The sequence below is a fragment of the Mastomys coucha genome, unplaced genomic scaffold (assembly GCF_008632895.1).
Source record: "Mastomys coucha isolate ucsf_1 unplaced genomic scaffold, UCSF_Mcou_1 pScaffold16, whole genome shotgun sequence".
In the NCBI taxonomy this organism is placed as follows: Eukaryota; Metazoa; Chordata; class Mammalia; order Rodentia; family Muridae; genus Mastomys; species Mastomys coucha.
In genome coordinates, this window is record NW_022196898.1 from 38,872,987 (window position 1) to 38,887,224 (window position 14,238).

Consider the following 14,238-nt stretch of genomic DNA (forward strand, 5'->3'; position numbering starts at 1 on the left):
CTTCAGTTAAACTCTGGTGAGCATGGCCACTGCTCTGGCTTGGTCTGCAGCAGTGTCTTGATGCCACCACCAAGGTCTTTCCATATATAATCCTCTAGGACTGAGACACTCAATCACTTGAGCCTAAGAGCTCAAGGCTATACTAGGCAAAATCAGAAGCCTGTCTGTTTTTTGTGTTGTCATTATTTGTTTAGGTCTCTGGGAATTGAACCTAGGGCCTTGCATATGCTATGATGAAATGCTCCACCACTGAGCCACAAACTAGCCACCCAGACTCTTATTTGGCGGGGGATGGGGGGGGATGGGGGGGCAGGGGCGTGTTGGTTGTTTTTTGAGATAGAGTCTGGCTTGGAACAACCCTGTGTAGACCAAGCTGGCCTGGTATTCTTGATCCTGTCTCTCCTGAGTTCTGGGATTACAGACCAATGCCAAACCACTCTGTGTGTGTGTGTGTGTGTGTGTGTGTGTGCGCGCGCGCGCGTGCGCGCGCCCGCCCGCGCGTGCGCGCGCGCGCGCCCGCCCGCGCATATTGTTATATATTCCTCTTGATCGTTTTGTTACCTCATTGCAGCCTGAAACTTTTATTTTTCTCTCTCTTCTCCTTCTCCCCTTCCTTCAGTATTGGGAATGGAATTCAAGGCTTGGTACATGTTAGAAAAGTACTCTACAGGGGAGCTATGGCACCCCTTCTTTGACACACCTCAGCCAGCCTTCACCCAATGTGCTTGCCGTTCTAGACTCTGAGATTTTTGGACCTACTCTCCAAGTCTCTGCCGCCAGTACACCTAACAACAACAGGGGTCAAGCACCCTTTTTGTTTGTGAGGGCCACACACCTGAACCTCTGAACCGTGCAGGGGCAGGCTGCCACACGATGGATGAGACTGTGCAGGGGCAGGCTACCGCATGGTGCCACAAGTGAGGAAGGCCAGGAAGAGATCAGGAATCAAACTAGAAACGTAATGCTCTCCTTAGCTTGGGGGAAGCCAGGGTCAGTGATCTCCCAACCAGCTGCCCACTTCTTCCTGCACCAATGGAGGTGCCTGACCAGCATCCCCTGTCCCAGCGTGGCTAGGGGATGACCAGCAGCCCTACACCCTGGCAGAAGAAGGGATAGCTCTGTTTCTTCCTTCCTCCAGCAGCCACTTCCTCACCAGCTGGAGCGGACCACCAGAGGCAAGACTCCTACCAGTTCCAAGCCAGGCAGCCTATGGTCCATGCTAAGACCTGTCTTGACCAACAAGACAGGTATGGTGGCTTATGCCTGTAAGCTCCCAGCATTTGGAAGGCCAAGTGGGAACTCACCATGAGTTCAAGACCAGTCTTGGCTATATAACAAGATACTCTCACCAAAAAGAAACAAAAAGGAAGGGGGAACATTCTCTCTGTGGCTGACTGACCCTCCCTCTGCCTGGAAAACCAAACCACAGCTCTAGTAAGGGGCCTTAAGGGGCAGGAAGAATAGGTAATGCCAAGGGCCCATCGGTCACGGGAAGGGTATTAATTACCTTTGGGTGAGAGAGGAGGTAGAGGGAACAAGGCCAGACTGTTGTCGGCTGTAAGAGCTCTTCCTATTTGGAGGCAGGCACAGGCCTTTAATCCTAGCACTAGGAGGCAGAGGCAGGTAGATATCCTTGAATTCCAGGGCACCCTTGTCTATATAAGATCCTATCTCAAAAATTTACTGCCCCAAAGGCTCAGCTGCCACTCCGATCCACCCACAAAACACCCCCTGGAGGTTTTCTGCCTGTGCTCTTACCCATGGTCTTGTTTAAACATCAAAAAAAAAAAAAAAGAGAGAGAGAGAGACAAATTACTCACCTTTCAGAAATTGGAATTTTATAAAAAGGCATTTTTCTTTTATATCCATAAAATGATATAATTTTTGCAATTATAGAAATGTCATAAATTATACAGAATGTTCCTTAATTACAGCTCAATGCAATATGGTACTTTCCTCCCTCCCTAAAAAATGAGAGAGAACAAAAAAATAATATATATATAGCTATATATATATATATATAGTATGTATTTATATAATATAGACAAACCAAATAAAAAAAAAAATCATCTCCTCTTTGGTATAAAAATCAGACTTTCCTTTTAAGAGACACACAGACAGACATGATACTGGGCTTGTAAACTGTATGGCCAAAAGGGATTTCCCAGTCTTGTCTTCCCTCCCTTCCTGCCTTCCTGCACCCACTTCCCTGCAGCCTATCCCTAGCTCCTTTGGGGTGACTGCATGGGACATCTAGACTCTTGTGTCCCCAGTCCCAGCTCCACACGAGTCTTCCTCCCGACTCTGCTGCTCACAAACAAGAGGAAGAGATTCTTCCGGAAGCAACAGGCAGCAACGACCTCGACATGTACCTGACCTCGAGAGCTGGGCTAGAAAAAGGGTCCAAAGATGTGTCCAGACCAAGCAAGTGGTCTCCGGACTGAACAGGTTTTATCTACCTCCTAGCACTCTTGCTGGGGGCTGAGCCAGAGAGGACAGAGCCCTAGATTACTGGGCCAAAGCAGCAGAGGGTCAGCTTCCCTTTTCAGTCTCACCTCAGGGTTAGGTAGAAAAAGCACCGGATAAGGAGGGGTCGGAAGGAAGGGAAGTTGGAAGTGAGTACGCTAAGGAATTGGGGACTCAATCTAGAATCCAAAAACCCTATTTCCCGTCTCAGGACTACACTTGATATCGGCTACAGCTCACTGAGAATGGTGGAGCCAGCACTAGCAGGACTTAGGATTTAGATCTACGAACCCATATGTGTGCCCTGGGGAGGGCACAGCACAGGCAAGAAGGAGCCAGGACTATGCTTCTCCCAACATTCTCTAGCTGACAGTTCGTCCCCATCTGGTAGCTCCTGTATCCCATCGGGACCGCTGGCACCCTGAAGGTGAGGTGTGGCCCCTGCCAAGCTGCTCCACCAGGTAGGGCATCCCAGTGTGTGCCAGTCTCCTCTTCCCAGGAGAGTTAAGACACTAACCACAACACAAAGTCACATGAAGGCCTCCTCCACTTACCAAATAAAAAAGACAAACCAAACAACACAAACATAAACCAAGAGGACACACGATGATATGAGGGGCCTAGCGGCCCCAGCAGGTCTCTGGCTTCCCGGCATGATACATTCTTGTGTAATTCAGGAACAAGGGCGCAAGGGCCCCTCTGGGGAATAGGAGTAAAAAAATATGGAGATTACAGTCTCCCTGTAGACTCCAAGCAGGACAGGGGTGGACCCAATCTCATAGTTCTTTTTTCATGTTTTTTTGGTTCCACATGTTGTCCCTCACTGTGGCCCCATCCAAGGCTCGAACCGGCGCTGCCCGGGGGGGGGGGGGGGGGGGTGGCCCACTCCCTCCACATCTACAAACTGGTGAGACATGCAGAGCAGTCCACCAGGCAGAGGAGGCAGGCTGCATGGAGGACCAGCAGTTTCCAGACCTGGCCCTGTGAGATCTGGTCCCTGATGCAGGGGGTCCCAGCCCAGGTCTTCAGCCCTTAAGGGGCTTCTCAGCTCCGCCACTGGGGCTGTTGGCACTGTCACTTTTCTTCCTGCGCAAACTCTCGATCCAGCTGGAACTGGAGCGCGTGCTGAAGCTGGAGAGGGCCAGGGAGCTGAGGCGCATGTTCTTGCCAGACATAATGAGCTCCCCAAAACCTTCCTGGTGCGAGAAGGCATAGCCAGAGCGCCGAGAGCCTGTGCGGCCCACTCGCCGCATGCAACGGTGCTGCGCCTTCTGCTTCTTCCTTACCAGCTGGGTGTAGCGGACCTGAGGAGGGCATAGTGTTGGGGGGGAGGGGTCCCTTCACTGTCTGCTCACAACGACAGGCACCACCTTGGTGCAGAGACCCAGAGCACCATGGCAGATCAGCTGAGGAACTTCTGTAGCCAGGTGCAGCATGAGCCCCCAGAGTCCCGCAGCCCAGACACAGCTCTACAGCACCCAAGCAAAAGAGGCTTTTCCTGTCACATTGCAGCTGCCCCCCAAGGCCTACGGCCAGCTTTGCCAGGCTTCTCACCGTGTCGGAGAGATCCGGCTTCAGGCTAAGCCTGAGGAAGCGGAAGGCAACCACAGGCATGATGCAGACAGCCGTGGTGAGCAGGATGGTGAGCCACACGGTGGGCTGGGCCAGGGTGTTCTGGGCATTCCCTGAGGGACAGGAGTCAGGAAGTTGACAGAGGGGATCTCCTCACTTCCCCGTTGCTGTTTCTGATGGTTCCATGTCCTCAAACTCAAAACCCAAGCACCTTCAACTTCTTTCTGTCTGTCTGCCACCCAAACGCTAATCTCCAAATCTGTCTCTGCTCTCCAACTCTCTCCTAAAACTCCAGTCCTGTTTCTTTAACCACCTCAGTTAAGGAATCTCCAGGCTAAAATGGCCCCCGTGATGGGCTGTCTTCCTCCACCCCAATCTGCTGCTTGCCTGTTCCAGGTAGAGAAGCACTACAGCAGCACTCCCAGAACTACAATGCTCTTCTCACGCCTTTCTCTTCATCAAATTCAATCTAAGCTGCCGACTCCAGCTTCTAAATATCTAAAGAATTCCAAGAGCCTGCAGTCCGACTTAGATTCCTGTTGGAGGTCCTAGCCATTCCGTTTTCGTGTGCTCTCTACTTTACTATCCAAACACAGTAGCCCTGACCCTTTAAAATAGGAACTGTTTTATGTACTTCCTGCTCAGACCCTCCAAGGGAACCAGGGCCTTTTGTGCATGGTCGGCAAGCATTCTGCTGAGTGATATCCCCAAACCCACACCCCTCTTCTCTACACACACTCCTTTTTGAGATAGGCTCATGTAGTTCAGGCTATTCTGAACTTGCTATGAATCAGAGAAGGACCTTGGTCCTCCTGCCTCCACCTCTCAGGTGCTGGGATTAGTCAGCCTATGTAAAAGAACAAAACAAGTAACAAACAAAAAGAAAACCACCTTTGATGCCATCTGTCTCCTTTCTCTAAGTAGATGAGGACTTCTGGCAAGGAAAAGCAAGGCACCCTTGGTAACCCAGCATTCAGAGACCTCTCTCTCTCCCCGCTGCTTCCCTAGGCCTCCTGCCCCACACTAGCTCTTCAAGAGCCAAGTTCCAGCACATTCCACTCACTAACAGCAGTCTCCTTACAGGACTATCTCTGCCCAACCCCCCTGGCACACTGCTGGCCGTGAAGCCTGCCATCCCTGACTCCCTTGGAGTTCTGTCGTTCCACAGCCAGGCAAGGGATAAGGGCTGTTCATCCCTCACATGGATGTAGATAACTCCTTGGTGCTAGGGCCTGGGTCAACCACCTCTTCCTATTGCATTGTATCTTGCAAGGTACCCGGCATGTAAAGTATTGGTAAGTGCTAGCTGTCTACCCTATGTCCCTAGAACACATACGAATCATCATTGATTAAAAAGATGCCACGGGCACTCACCCACAAACCGGAACTGGTTTGGAAACATGTCAAAGAGCCCATTGCTGTGCATGGCAAAGAGGATGGCGAAGTAGACCGCAAGACTGCCCCAGATGAAGAAGTGGTTGATGGCTGTCCAGTAGCCTGTATCCAGCCCAATCTGCAAAGAGTAGTTATCGAAGGTAGGAGCACCGGCGATCCCACCCCACCGCAGGAAACAAGGACGTGATGCTGAGGCAGCTCTCCCCACCCAGCCCCCAAGGAAGACTCCCTCCTTCCTGAGGGATGGCCTCATACCTGCACACTGACCACAATGACCAGTGACGTGGCCACAGTGACTGCGAAGGACTGGTAGTCTGCCAGCTGGGTGCCATCATCCCGAGTGGCCTCCGCAAACACTCCATAGGGAATGAAGAACATGAGCACAGAGGTGTAGATGCCCTGGGCGATGCAGATGAAGAACTCTCGCTTGTTGAATAGGAGGTTCAACTGGCCTGGCTCATACAGTTTAGGGTACTCCATGCTTCGCTGCTCCGGGACATCCTGTGAGGGGAGCCCCAGAAGCTGACACGGATGCTCTCCAGTTCCCCTTCCTAAAGTCTTGTGTAACAGATGCAGGCTCAAGCTAGATCCTCCCAACCTCTCTGTGTTCAGCCTCAAAGGGGAATTACAAGTTCCAGAGCCAAGATGGGAAGAACCCTACTCAGTGTCCCCCCGCCGCACCTGGTATATCAAACAACCTTTCCCTGACCGCCCCATACCTGGTCAAAGACACCCATGGCCAGGACGGGGAGGGAGGTGTACACAATGTTATACAGGGTGATGAAGTACTGGTCATAAACGGTCTGGAAGAGAACGGGGCGGGAGAGTGAGCAGTGAGCAACAGCCTTCTCTAGCAATCACACCACAAGATGGCTTCACACCACCAAGCAGCCCTACCAACTTTCCTCGGGGCCCTAGGATCTCCACTCTCCCAACAAACACTTTCCTTTCAGGTTGTTTATTTTGAGACAGGGTTTCCTATGTAGCTCAGGTTGATCTGGAACTCACTATGCAGCCCAAGCTGGCCTCAAACTTTCAATGTCCCTGAGTATTGGAATAAGTATGTACCACCATGCCCAGATGTTCAAGAGTTCAAAGTCAAGTGGTGCTACACAGTAGATAAGAGATCAGCCTGTATTATAATAAATAAACCATGCCCCTACACCCAAAAAAAAGAAAGAGGAAAAAGAAATATCAATATTTATTAAATACTAAACAATGGGACTGATCAATTAAAAGCACAGACTTGTGCTGGGTGGTGGTGGCTCATGCCTTTAATCCCAGCACTTGGGAGGTAGAGGCAGGCAGATTTCTGAGTTCAAGGCCAGCCTGGTCTACAGAGTAAGTTCCAGGACAGCCAGGGCTACACAGAGAAACCCTGTCTCAAAAAAAAAAAAAAAAAAAAAGCACAGATTTAAGGTCTGTTGTTAGGTGTGTATTTACTCCTCGCGTGGATGAGACAGATGTGAGGCTGTGCCTGTTTGGGGGGGCATGCATGTGCTATAGTGTGCACGAAGATCAAAGAAGAGTGACTGAGGGTTGGTTCTCAGCTTTCTCTCTGCCCCTGTGAGCGGGGCTGGCCCACAAGCCTCCAGACAGTCTTCCATCCCTATCTCCCACTGCTGCTGACTTCTACATGGATTCTGGGGATCTGAACTCACATTTTCAAGATTGTACACAAGCATAGGCCTCTCCCACTCTGCTTTATGGAGTTTCTACATATGTAGCAGAGAGGTCTAGAAACACAGGCTACCTGGGCTGAGAAACCGCAGAAGAAGCCAAACCAGAAGTGGACCATAGTGAACGCAAAGTTTTTGTAGAAGAAATAGCAGAGGAACTTGCACATGCGTAGGTAGGACCAGCGCCCGTGCACCAGCAGGAGGCGTTGCAGGAACTTGAACTGTGAAAAGGAATAATCGGAAGCCAGGACAGCCTGGATCCCTTCCTGCCCACTGATGCCCACACCAATATGAGCAGCTGCAAAGACAAAAAAATGATAGGAAGGCGAAGGTGACATATACTTCAGATCTCATCAATTACAGCCCCACTCCTTACCCCTCCCATCCAGCTACAACCCCGCCTCCCACTCCTCTCACCCAGTTACAGCCCTGCCTCCCACTCCTCCCACTCAGTTACAGCCCTGCCTCCCACTCCTCCCACTCAGTTACAGCCCTGCCTCCCACTCCTCCCACTCAGTTACAGCCCTGCCTCCCACTCAGTTACAGCCCTGCCTCCCACTCCTCCCACTCAGTTACAGCCCTGCCTCCCATCCAGCTACAACCCCGCCTCCCACTCCTCCCACTCAGTTAGACCCGCCTCCCACTCCTCTCACCCAGTTACAGCCCTGCCTCCCACTCCTCCCACTCAGTTACAGACCCGCCTCCCACCCCTCCCACTCAGCTACAGCCCCGCCTCCTACTCCTCCCACCCAGTTACAGCCCCGCCCCTCATTCCTCCCTGGTCCTGAGACCTTACAGAGAAGACCATACTCACTTTTAATCATGCTGACATCATTGGCTCCATCCCCAATGGCAAGTGTCACTGCCTTCTTGTACTTCTTAACCAGTTCCACCACTTGTGCCTTCTGCAAGGGCGTTACCCGACAGCAGATGACAGCTTTGCAGGCACATGCTGTCTCCAGAAACTCTAGCTCCATATCAGCCTCCAAGGCATGGGCCTGAGACAGAAACAGAGTCACAGTGTTCCCAAGGGACCCCTCAGCTCTTCTGGTCCCTTGTCGATCGCAACCCCTCCCTCTCTCAAGTCAAGGGAAGTTGAGAGCAAGATAAGATACTACTGACTGACAGCACAACCAGCGTTCATAGCCCTCTCTGCCAAGAGAAAACAGAGAAACTATGGGCAAGCACTCAACAAGGTCTGAGCATTGTCCTGCCTAGTGGCCTGCTCCAAGATAAAGATGGCAAGCATTACCAGGCTGTGCCCGTTGATGACCAAGGCGTACTCCCCAGCAACAGCCTCCAGGACAGAAGTGAGTTTTGAAGAAGAAAGGTTCCCCTGGTAGGTGAAGCCATTGCCCACAGCATGGGAGGAATCTACCATCTTCTTCCGGGCTTTCCTGGGAGGGCAGGGAAGAAATCGTAGTAGGGACTCCAGGACAACCGCAGAGAGGAAAAGTCAAGCCTGCCGGTCCCTGGGCACAGTTCAGGACAGCCTCTGTATACCTGAGCTCCTCTCGAACTTCCAGGACAGTGTGGCCGGTGACGATGAACACCTCTGTCATGTCATCGGTCAGCATCTTACAGGAGTAGCCAATGTTTACAGCTGTCTCTGCCAAGACAGAACAAAGGTGCTGCAGGCTGCCATCCACCAGGGTCAGCATGCCTTCCCAGCTGGTGGCCTCAGCTCCACATAAGGGTATGACAGGACCAGTGTGTCAATCTGCCGCCAGTTTCACCCTGTTAGGCACTCTCACCTTGCTTATCTCCAGTTAGCACCCAAATCTTGATGTTGGCCAGAGTCAGGAGGGCAATGGTCTCTGGAACTCCCTGCTGAAGTTTGTCCTCAATGGCCGTGGCACCCAACAGCTGAAAATACCAGAAGGGCTTCTGAGGAGAGCTGTGCACTCTACAACATTTGCTCCACCACCAGTCTGTCCTGCCCGGTCCATACCATCATGTCACTCTCAACCTCTTCATAGATGCTGGCTAGCCTGTCCTCTCGGCTATCTTGGGCCAGGCTAGCCTGTAGGCGTCTCCTGGCCCATTCCTCATAGTATTCTTCATCCAGGTCTTTGTAGGCCAACACCAGGGTCCTCAGCCCGTCCCCTGCATACTCCTGGAGGAAGAGTTGGAAAAGTAAGACGAAAAGAATTCTAGAAAACACAGCAAGAAAACTACAACTCAAATCTCAACAGATAGCTGAGATAATCTTTGGTTGGATTTTTTTAAAGTGTTTAACAACATTTTGTTATTTGTATCTGTATGTGTTTGTGCATCACAGCACACATGCAATGGACAAAGGGAGTTGGCTATCTATCTCTTCCTACCATATGGGCTCTGGAATCAAACTCATGCCATAATGATTGCCCTCGGTGCTTTTATATGACGAACCATTTTCTAATGACCCTCCTGGTTGATTTGTTGAGACAAGGGCTCATGTAGTCCAGGCTAGCTCCAAACTCCTAATCCTTCTGGTTCTATGTGCCAAATACTGAGATCATAAGCATAATGTAATGCCAGGCCTGGCTGATTTAAATACTCTCACCTCAGAAAAAAAGAAACTATAAAGAGATCTTACATATATTCATTAGCTATCAAGATCTTAAATATATTCAATAAAACAAAACCCCACCAAAAATAATGACACTGTGGGCTGGTGAGATGGCTCAGCAAGTGAGGGTGCTTGCCAAGGCTGAAGATCTGAGCTTCCTCCCCAGGGCCCACAAGGTAGAAAGACAGCACAAGCTCCTTCAAGTTGTTCTCTGACCTCCACATGCACACCACAATGTGAATGCATAAACATACATCAACTACAAAATACATACACACATACATAAACACAAGTACATACTTACACACACACTTTTATCTTTAAAAAGACAATATGGGGCTGGAGAGATGACTTAGCAGTTAAGAGCACTGGATGCTCTTCCAGAGAACCTGGGTTTAATTCTCTGCATCCACACGGCAGCTCAAAGCTGTCTATGGCTCTAGTTCTGGGGATCTGACATAGCCACACAGATATGAATGCACACAAAACACCAATGCACATAAAATAAAAATAAATAATCAAAAAAAGGGGAGGGGAACAACATGCCCTTGCCACCTCACAATGCTGAGACGGCAGAAGCCCCAGGCCAGCACACCTACATTCAGATGGTCAGTGGTGCTGTTGAGCAGCTCCTGGGTAGAAGGGTGGAGCCTGTCTAGCAGGATTGTGTCAGCCCCTTTGCAGTAGAGCCGTATCTTCCCCTCTGGATTCCGAACTGTGAATGGCACAAGGGAGAAAAGTGCCAGAAAATTTCAGACAGAATCCAAACTAAACAATTCAACAAGAGTCCCCTACCAGGCCTATCTGCTGTCCCAAGTCTCCTCAGCTCCCTGGTATTGGCCTCACCTATGACTGACATCCGCTTGCGAATGTTGTTAAAGTCCAGGATGGCCAGTAGCTGGTAGGTGATGGCTGTACCGAGTTCATGGACAGTGATTGTTTTAGGGGTACGAGAGCGGAACACAAAACCAAAATTCCTGGCTGCAGTGACCAGAGCCCCCTCATCCGGAGACTGAGCTTTATAGTACAGCTCTCCTGGTAGGGAGAAGGAAAAGGAGCATGCGCGATAAGTGGCCGCCATCCCAGCCACTGGCCTTGCCGGAGAAGGTCCAGCCCAGCAGCAAGGCAAAGCAGCAGTACCCAGGAGCACGAACTGGGCTGAGCCAGCTCCTCAGCTCACCTTCGTTCTTTTCTTCTGACATGACAGTATGACACAAGGAGAGGAGACGGAAGAACTCATGTGTGTGTGGGTCCCCCATCTTGACAGCCTCCAAGAGGCTTGGGTCCCAAAACAAGAATTTCTTGTCAGCCAGAGGATTAAAAGAGAAGTCAACAGGCTCTGGTCTCTGGAACAGACAAGACTCTGAGCTGTGAGGCCACACCCGAGGGAAGTAACTCTCCCATCTCCTATCTTTCAGTAAGAGCCCTGGCCACTTTGAGCCTCAGAAGTCTAGCTGGGCTTTTTTTATTTTGATTTTTTTTTCCCTTTTTCTTTGAAACAGAGTGTCAATATGTAGCCTGGGATGACCTGGAATTCTCTACATAAGCCAGGCTCGCTTCTACCTTGAGATGCTATCTCAGCCTCCAAGCACTGAGATTACAGTGTGTTCCACGCCTCACCCAGCAACCCCCACCCGCCACCAGGGCTTCCTCACATGTCCACTTCTCCAATACCTTCCACTTCCTGCTGAGATAATACACTGGTCTCATCTATGCCAGCTATTGCTGGCCAGGTGCCCAGACTGTTTGTAACTGGCATAAACAATATTCATGGAGACCGGATCTTACCTCTCCCAATTCAGCTTTGTGTCCCAAGACATCAAACACGTCACCTACATATAAACACAGAAGGAAAAGCAACATCAGTACTGGGGCTCTCTGGAGTATTACGGAAAGCCTCTAGTGTAGATCCCATGGGTATATGAGACCCTCAGGCCTACTCATCCTGTAGATGCCACCCACATTGATCCTGCAGGTACCCAGGATCCCAGGCTGCAGGAACCTGGCCACAAGGGTCATAGTGCCCACTGCTCACCATGTCCCTCTGAGCCACCTCCCAGCAGCTCTCTCCACAAGGGTGGCTCTGATCCTCTGCCTGCCTCTACCAACACTCTAGGCCTGCTGGGTGCCTGGTACCTTCCAGGCTCAGAAAGCAGATAAAGCCTTACACTCTGGCCACGAAGTCTAGGTTCATACAAAAACAGTTACTGACTGCGGGGTCTCGAACCTGCATACGCCCGGGCCCCACACTATCCCAGCAGCTCAGCCTCAAGGCCACTATGACAGATCACACCAGGAAGGCTATAGTTACACTCGAGAGACTCACAAGGGCCCCTTGCAGTAACAAAGAAAGCAGCACTTCATGGGGTAGTCAAGGTCCACCTTGGCCAGCATGCCCAGAGGTCAGTGTCTTGGGGCTCACTTCAAATAACCAAAGTATTTCCCTGGTGCAAGAGCTGAGATTAGAACAAGGGCTCCAAGAGAGGACAAGGAAAGGGTCCTTAGCACAACTCCCGGCCCAGGATGCAGAGCATGCCGTCAAGGTCCCTCATGCCCAAACAGGAAAGACGTAAAACCCAGTGTCAGCAGAACTAAGGGAGCCCCAGTTCCACTGTCCTTCCAGTCAACATGTAAGCACTAGCCCTCAGCACTGAGCCTTACCATAGCTGTGGCCACTGATGGAGCATTTGCTGAACACCATGATGTTCTGGGTAAGGGTGCCCGTCTTATCAGAGAAGATGTACTCCACCTGGCCCAGCTCTTCGTTCAGAGTGGTGGTACGGGCCTCTGCAGGCGTCCGCTTCTTCATGCAGAACATCTTCTTGTCCCAGTTGATGAAGTAGCTGTGGCCCAAACGGATGACTTCCACACTGCATAGGGGGCAGGAGGTAAGGCCCGGGAAGCAGAGAGGGAAGGAAATATCCCACCCACACGGGTCTTGACTGCAGGCACTTGGCCTGGGGAGAAACAGGAATGGAGAAGACACCTGGGCATAGGAACCTGGATGGGAAGGGGCAGGGAAGCCTGCAAGGTGGAGCTGCTCGTGTACCACTGACAAAGGAGCTCCCCACCCGACCCTCCTGACGCTCTCCACACAGAAAGGTGCAAAGGCTCTGGGCAGGCAGGACAGATGGCACAGGCAGAGAAGGAAGAGGGACTGCACACGAGGCGCTTGGCCAGTTCTTACCTCAGGACTAAATACAGTAACCATGCAGAGAAAAATAAGAGAAAATGCAAGAGGGAAGGGAGAGAAAAGAGAGAAATAATGAGGGTGCTGTGCATGCCGCGGCAGCAACACAGAGCCAACTCCAAAAGGTCACGCTGGGGTTAAGCCCAGGCCTCATCTCTCCTCACTGTCCAACATAGGCCAGGGCTTCACTCCCACACTGGGATAGAGAGGCCTAGAGAACACGGGAGTGACACCACGTCACAAGGGCAAGGGACTTGCAGCTAATCATGACTTTTAGCATCAGGGCTGTTAACATTCCCAGAAAAGAGTCCTGTGTCTGGGTCCAGGATGGCCAAGCAGTAGGCCACACGCCTGGAAATCTGCTTCAACTCGGCTCCTATCAGGATCTTGTTACGAGGCAAAAAAATGAGATGCCTAGGAATGTCATCCTGGCCTTTCCCCAGGACACTAATCAGCCCCACTCCCACCCTCCCCCAGACACAAACGCCAATTCGACTCAGGAAAAAACTCTCTTAGGAGGCTACCAAGAGCTCCGAGTAAACTCCGCGTCAAAGCAGATAAAGCACAGCAGAAAGTGAGAAGACAGAACAAGGCCAGAAGCAGGAAAACATTTAAACAACAGCAAAGCAGCAAAGTGGTCGCACCAGCGTTAGGTCAGTCCCCGACATCTGCAGAGGAATGTGTTGTTGCTGTTGTGGTTGGGTTTTATTTGGGAGGTCGGGGCTTGTTTTAGGGGCAAGGCTGACCTCAAATTTACGGCTATCTTCTTGCTTCAGCCTTCCCATGTGCTGTGAATACCAGCATGAGGTACCAGGCCAGCACAGTCATTTAACTTTTTACAAGTAGTTTCCAATTCAGTGCCCTCTATCAAAACATCCTCATGGAGGAAAGGACACAGGGATCATGTGAGAAGGGAAAACAGACAGCACGTGAGGCCCTAAGTGACTGGGCTAGCCTGAGGTCACGTGGCTCAGAGTAGGCAGTAGTCCACCCAGGACTCCAACACTCTCCTCCCTGTTCTAGGAAGGCCGCAGCCCCCAAGGCCATACACACGGAAGTGCTTCATTTCTAGGATTTGGGCTAGCAAGGAGAGCTGAGTACAACCTGGGGCACTGTCATTAACTAAAGATGAAAGCTAGAAAGAGCTCTGAGCGTCTGTAAAAGTACTTCCTTCAAAATGCCATAGACTAAGCCTGGTGTGATGGTAGAGACCTACAATCCCAGCACTAGAGAGACTGAGGCAGGAGGATCACCAGTTTTAAACTGGCATGGGATAGACAGTGACTGATTCAAAAAGTCACACACGCTTCCTTATCTGAAATGCAAGGCAGGAAAGACTCCTCGGGACTGTCCTCCCTGCCCCCACACCCCTCCCTCCCTCCCTT

At 51.1% G+C, this 14,238-nt stretch overlaps 1 protein-coding gene across 3 annotated transcripts in view; it reads right to left on the reverse strand.

Annotated features, from left to right (window-relative positions):
- Positions 1 to 1,816: 1,816 nt before the first annotated feature.
- Atp8b2 (ATPase phospholipid transporting 8B2) overlaps positions 1,817 to 14,238 on the reverse strand; it is a 24,098-nt gene continuing 11,676 nt past the window's right edge. For all 3 annotated transcript variants that reach the window (XM_031374549.1, XM_031374550.1, XM_031374548.1), the window contains 16 exons: positions 12,325 to 12,533; positions 11,452 to 11,495; positions 10,844 to 11,009; positions 10,510 to 10,698; positions 10,263 to 10,378; positions 9,064 to 9,228; positions 8,867 to 8,978; positions 8,616 to 8,721; positions 8,365 to 8,509; positions 7,927 to 8,110; positions 7,187 to 7,410; positions 6,153 to 6,236; positions 5,689 to 5,934; positions 5,413 to 5,551; positions 4,021 to 4,151; positions 1,817 to 3,770 (listed from right to left, as the gene is read on the reverse strand). In XM_031374549.1, the coding sequence (XP_031230409.1) occupies positions 3,492 to 3,770; positions 4,021 to 4,151; positions 5,413 to 5,551; positions 5,689 to 5,934; positions 6,153 to 6,236; positions 7,187 to 7,410; positions 7,927 to 8,110; positions 8,365 to 8,509; positions 8,616 to 8,721; positions 8,867 to 8,978; positions 9,064 to 9,228; positions 10,263 to 10,378; positions 10,510 to 10,698; positions 10,844 to 11,009; positions 11,452 to 11,495; positions 12,325 to 12,533 (2,539 nt within the window). In that variant the 3' untranslated portion in view covers positions 1,817 to 3,491. The remainder of the gene's footprint in view (positions 3,771 to 4,020; positions 4,152 to 5,412; positions 5,552 to 5,688; positions 5,935 to 6,152; positions 6,237 to 7,186; positions 7,411 to 7,926; positions 8,111 to 8,364; positions 8,510 to 8,615; positions 8,722 to 8,866; positions 8,979 to 9,063; positions 9,229 to 10,262; positions 10,379 to 10,509; positions 10,699 to 10,843; positions 11,010 to 11,451; positions 11,496 to 12,324; positions 12,534 to 14,238) is intronic.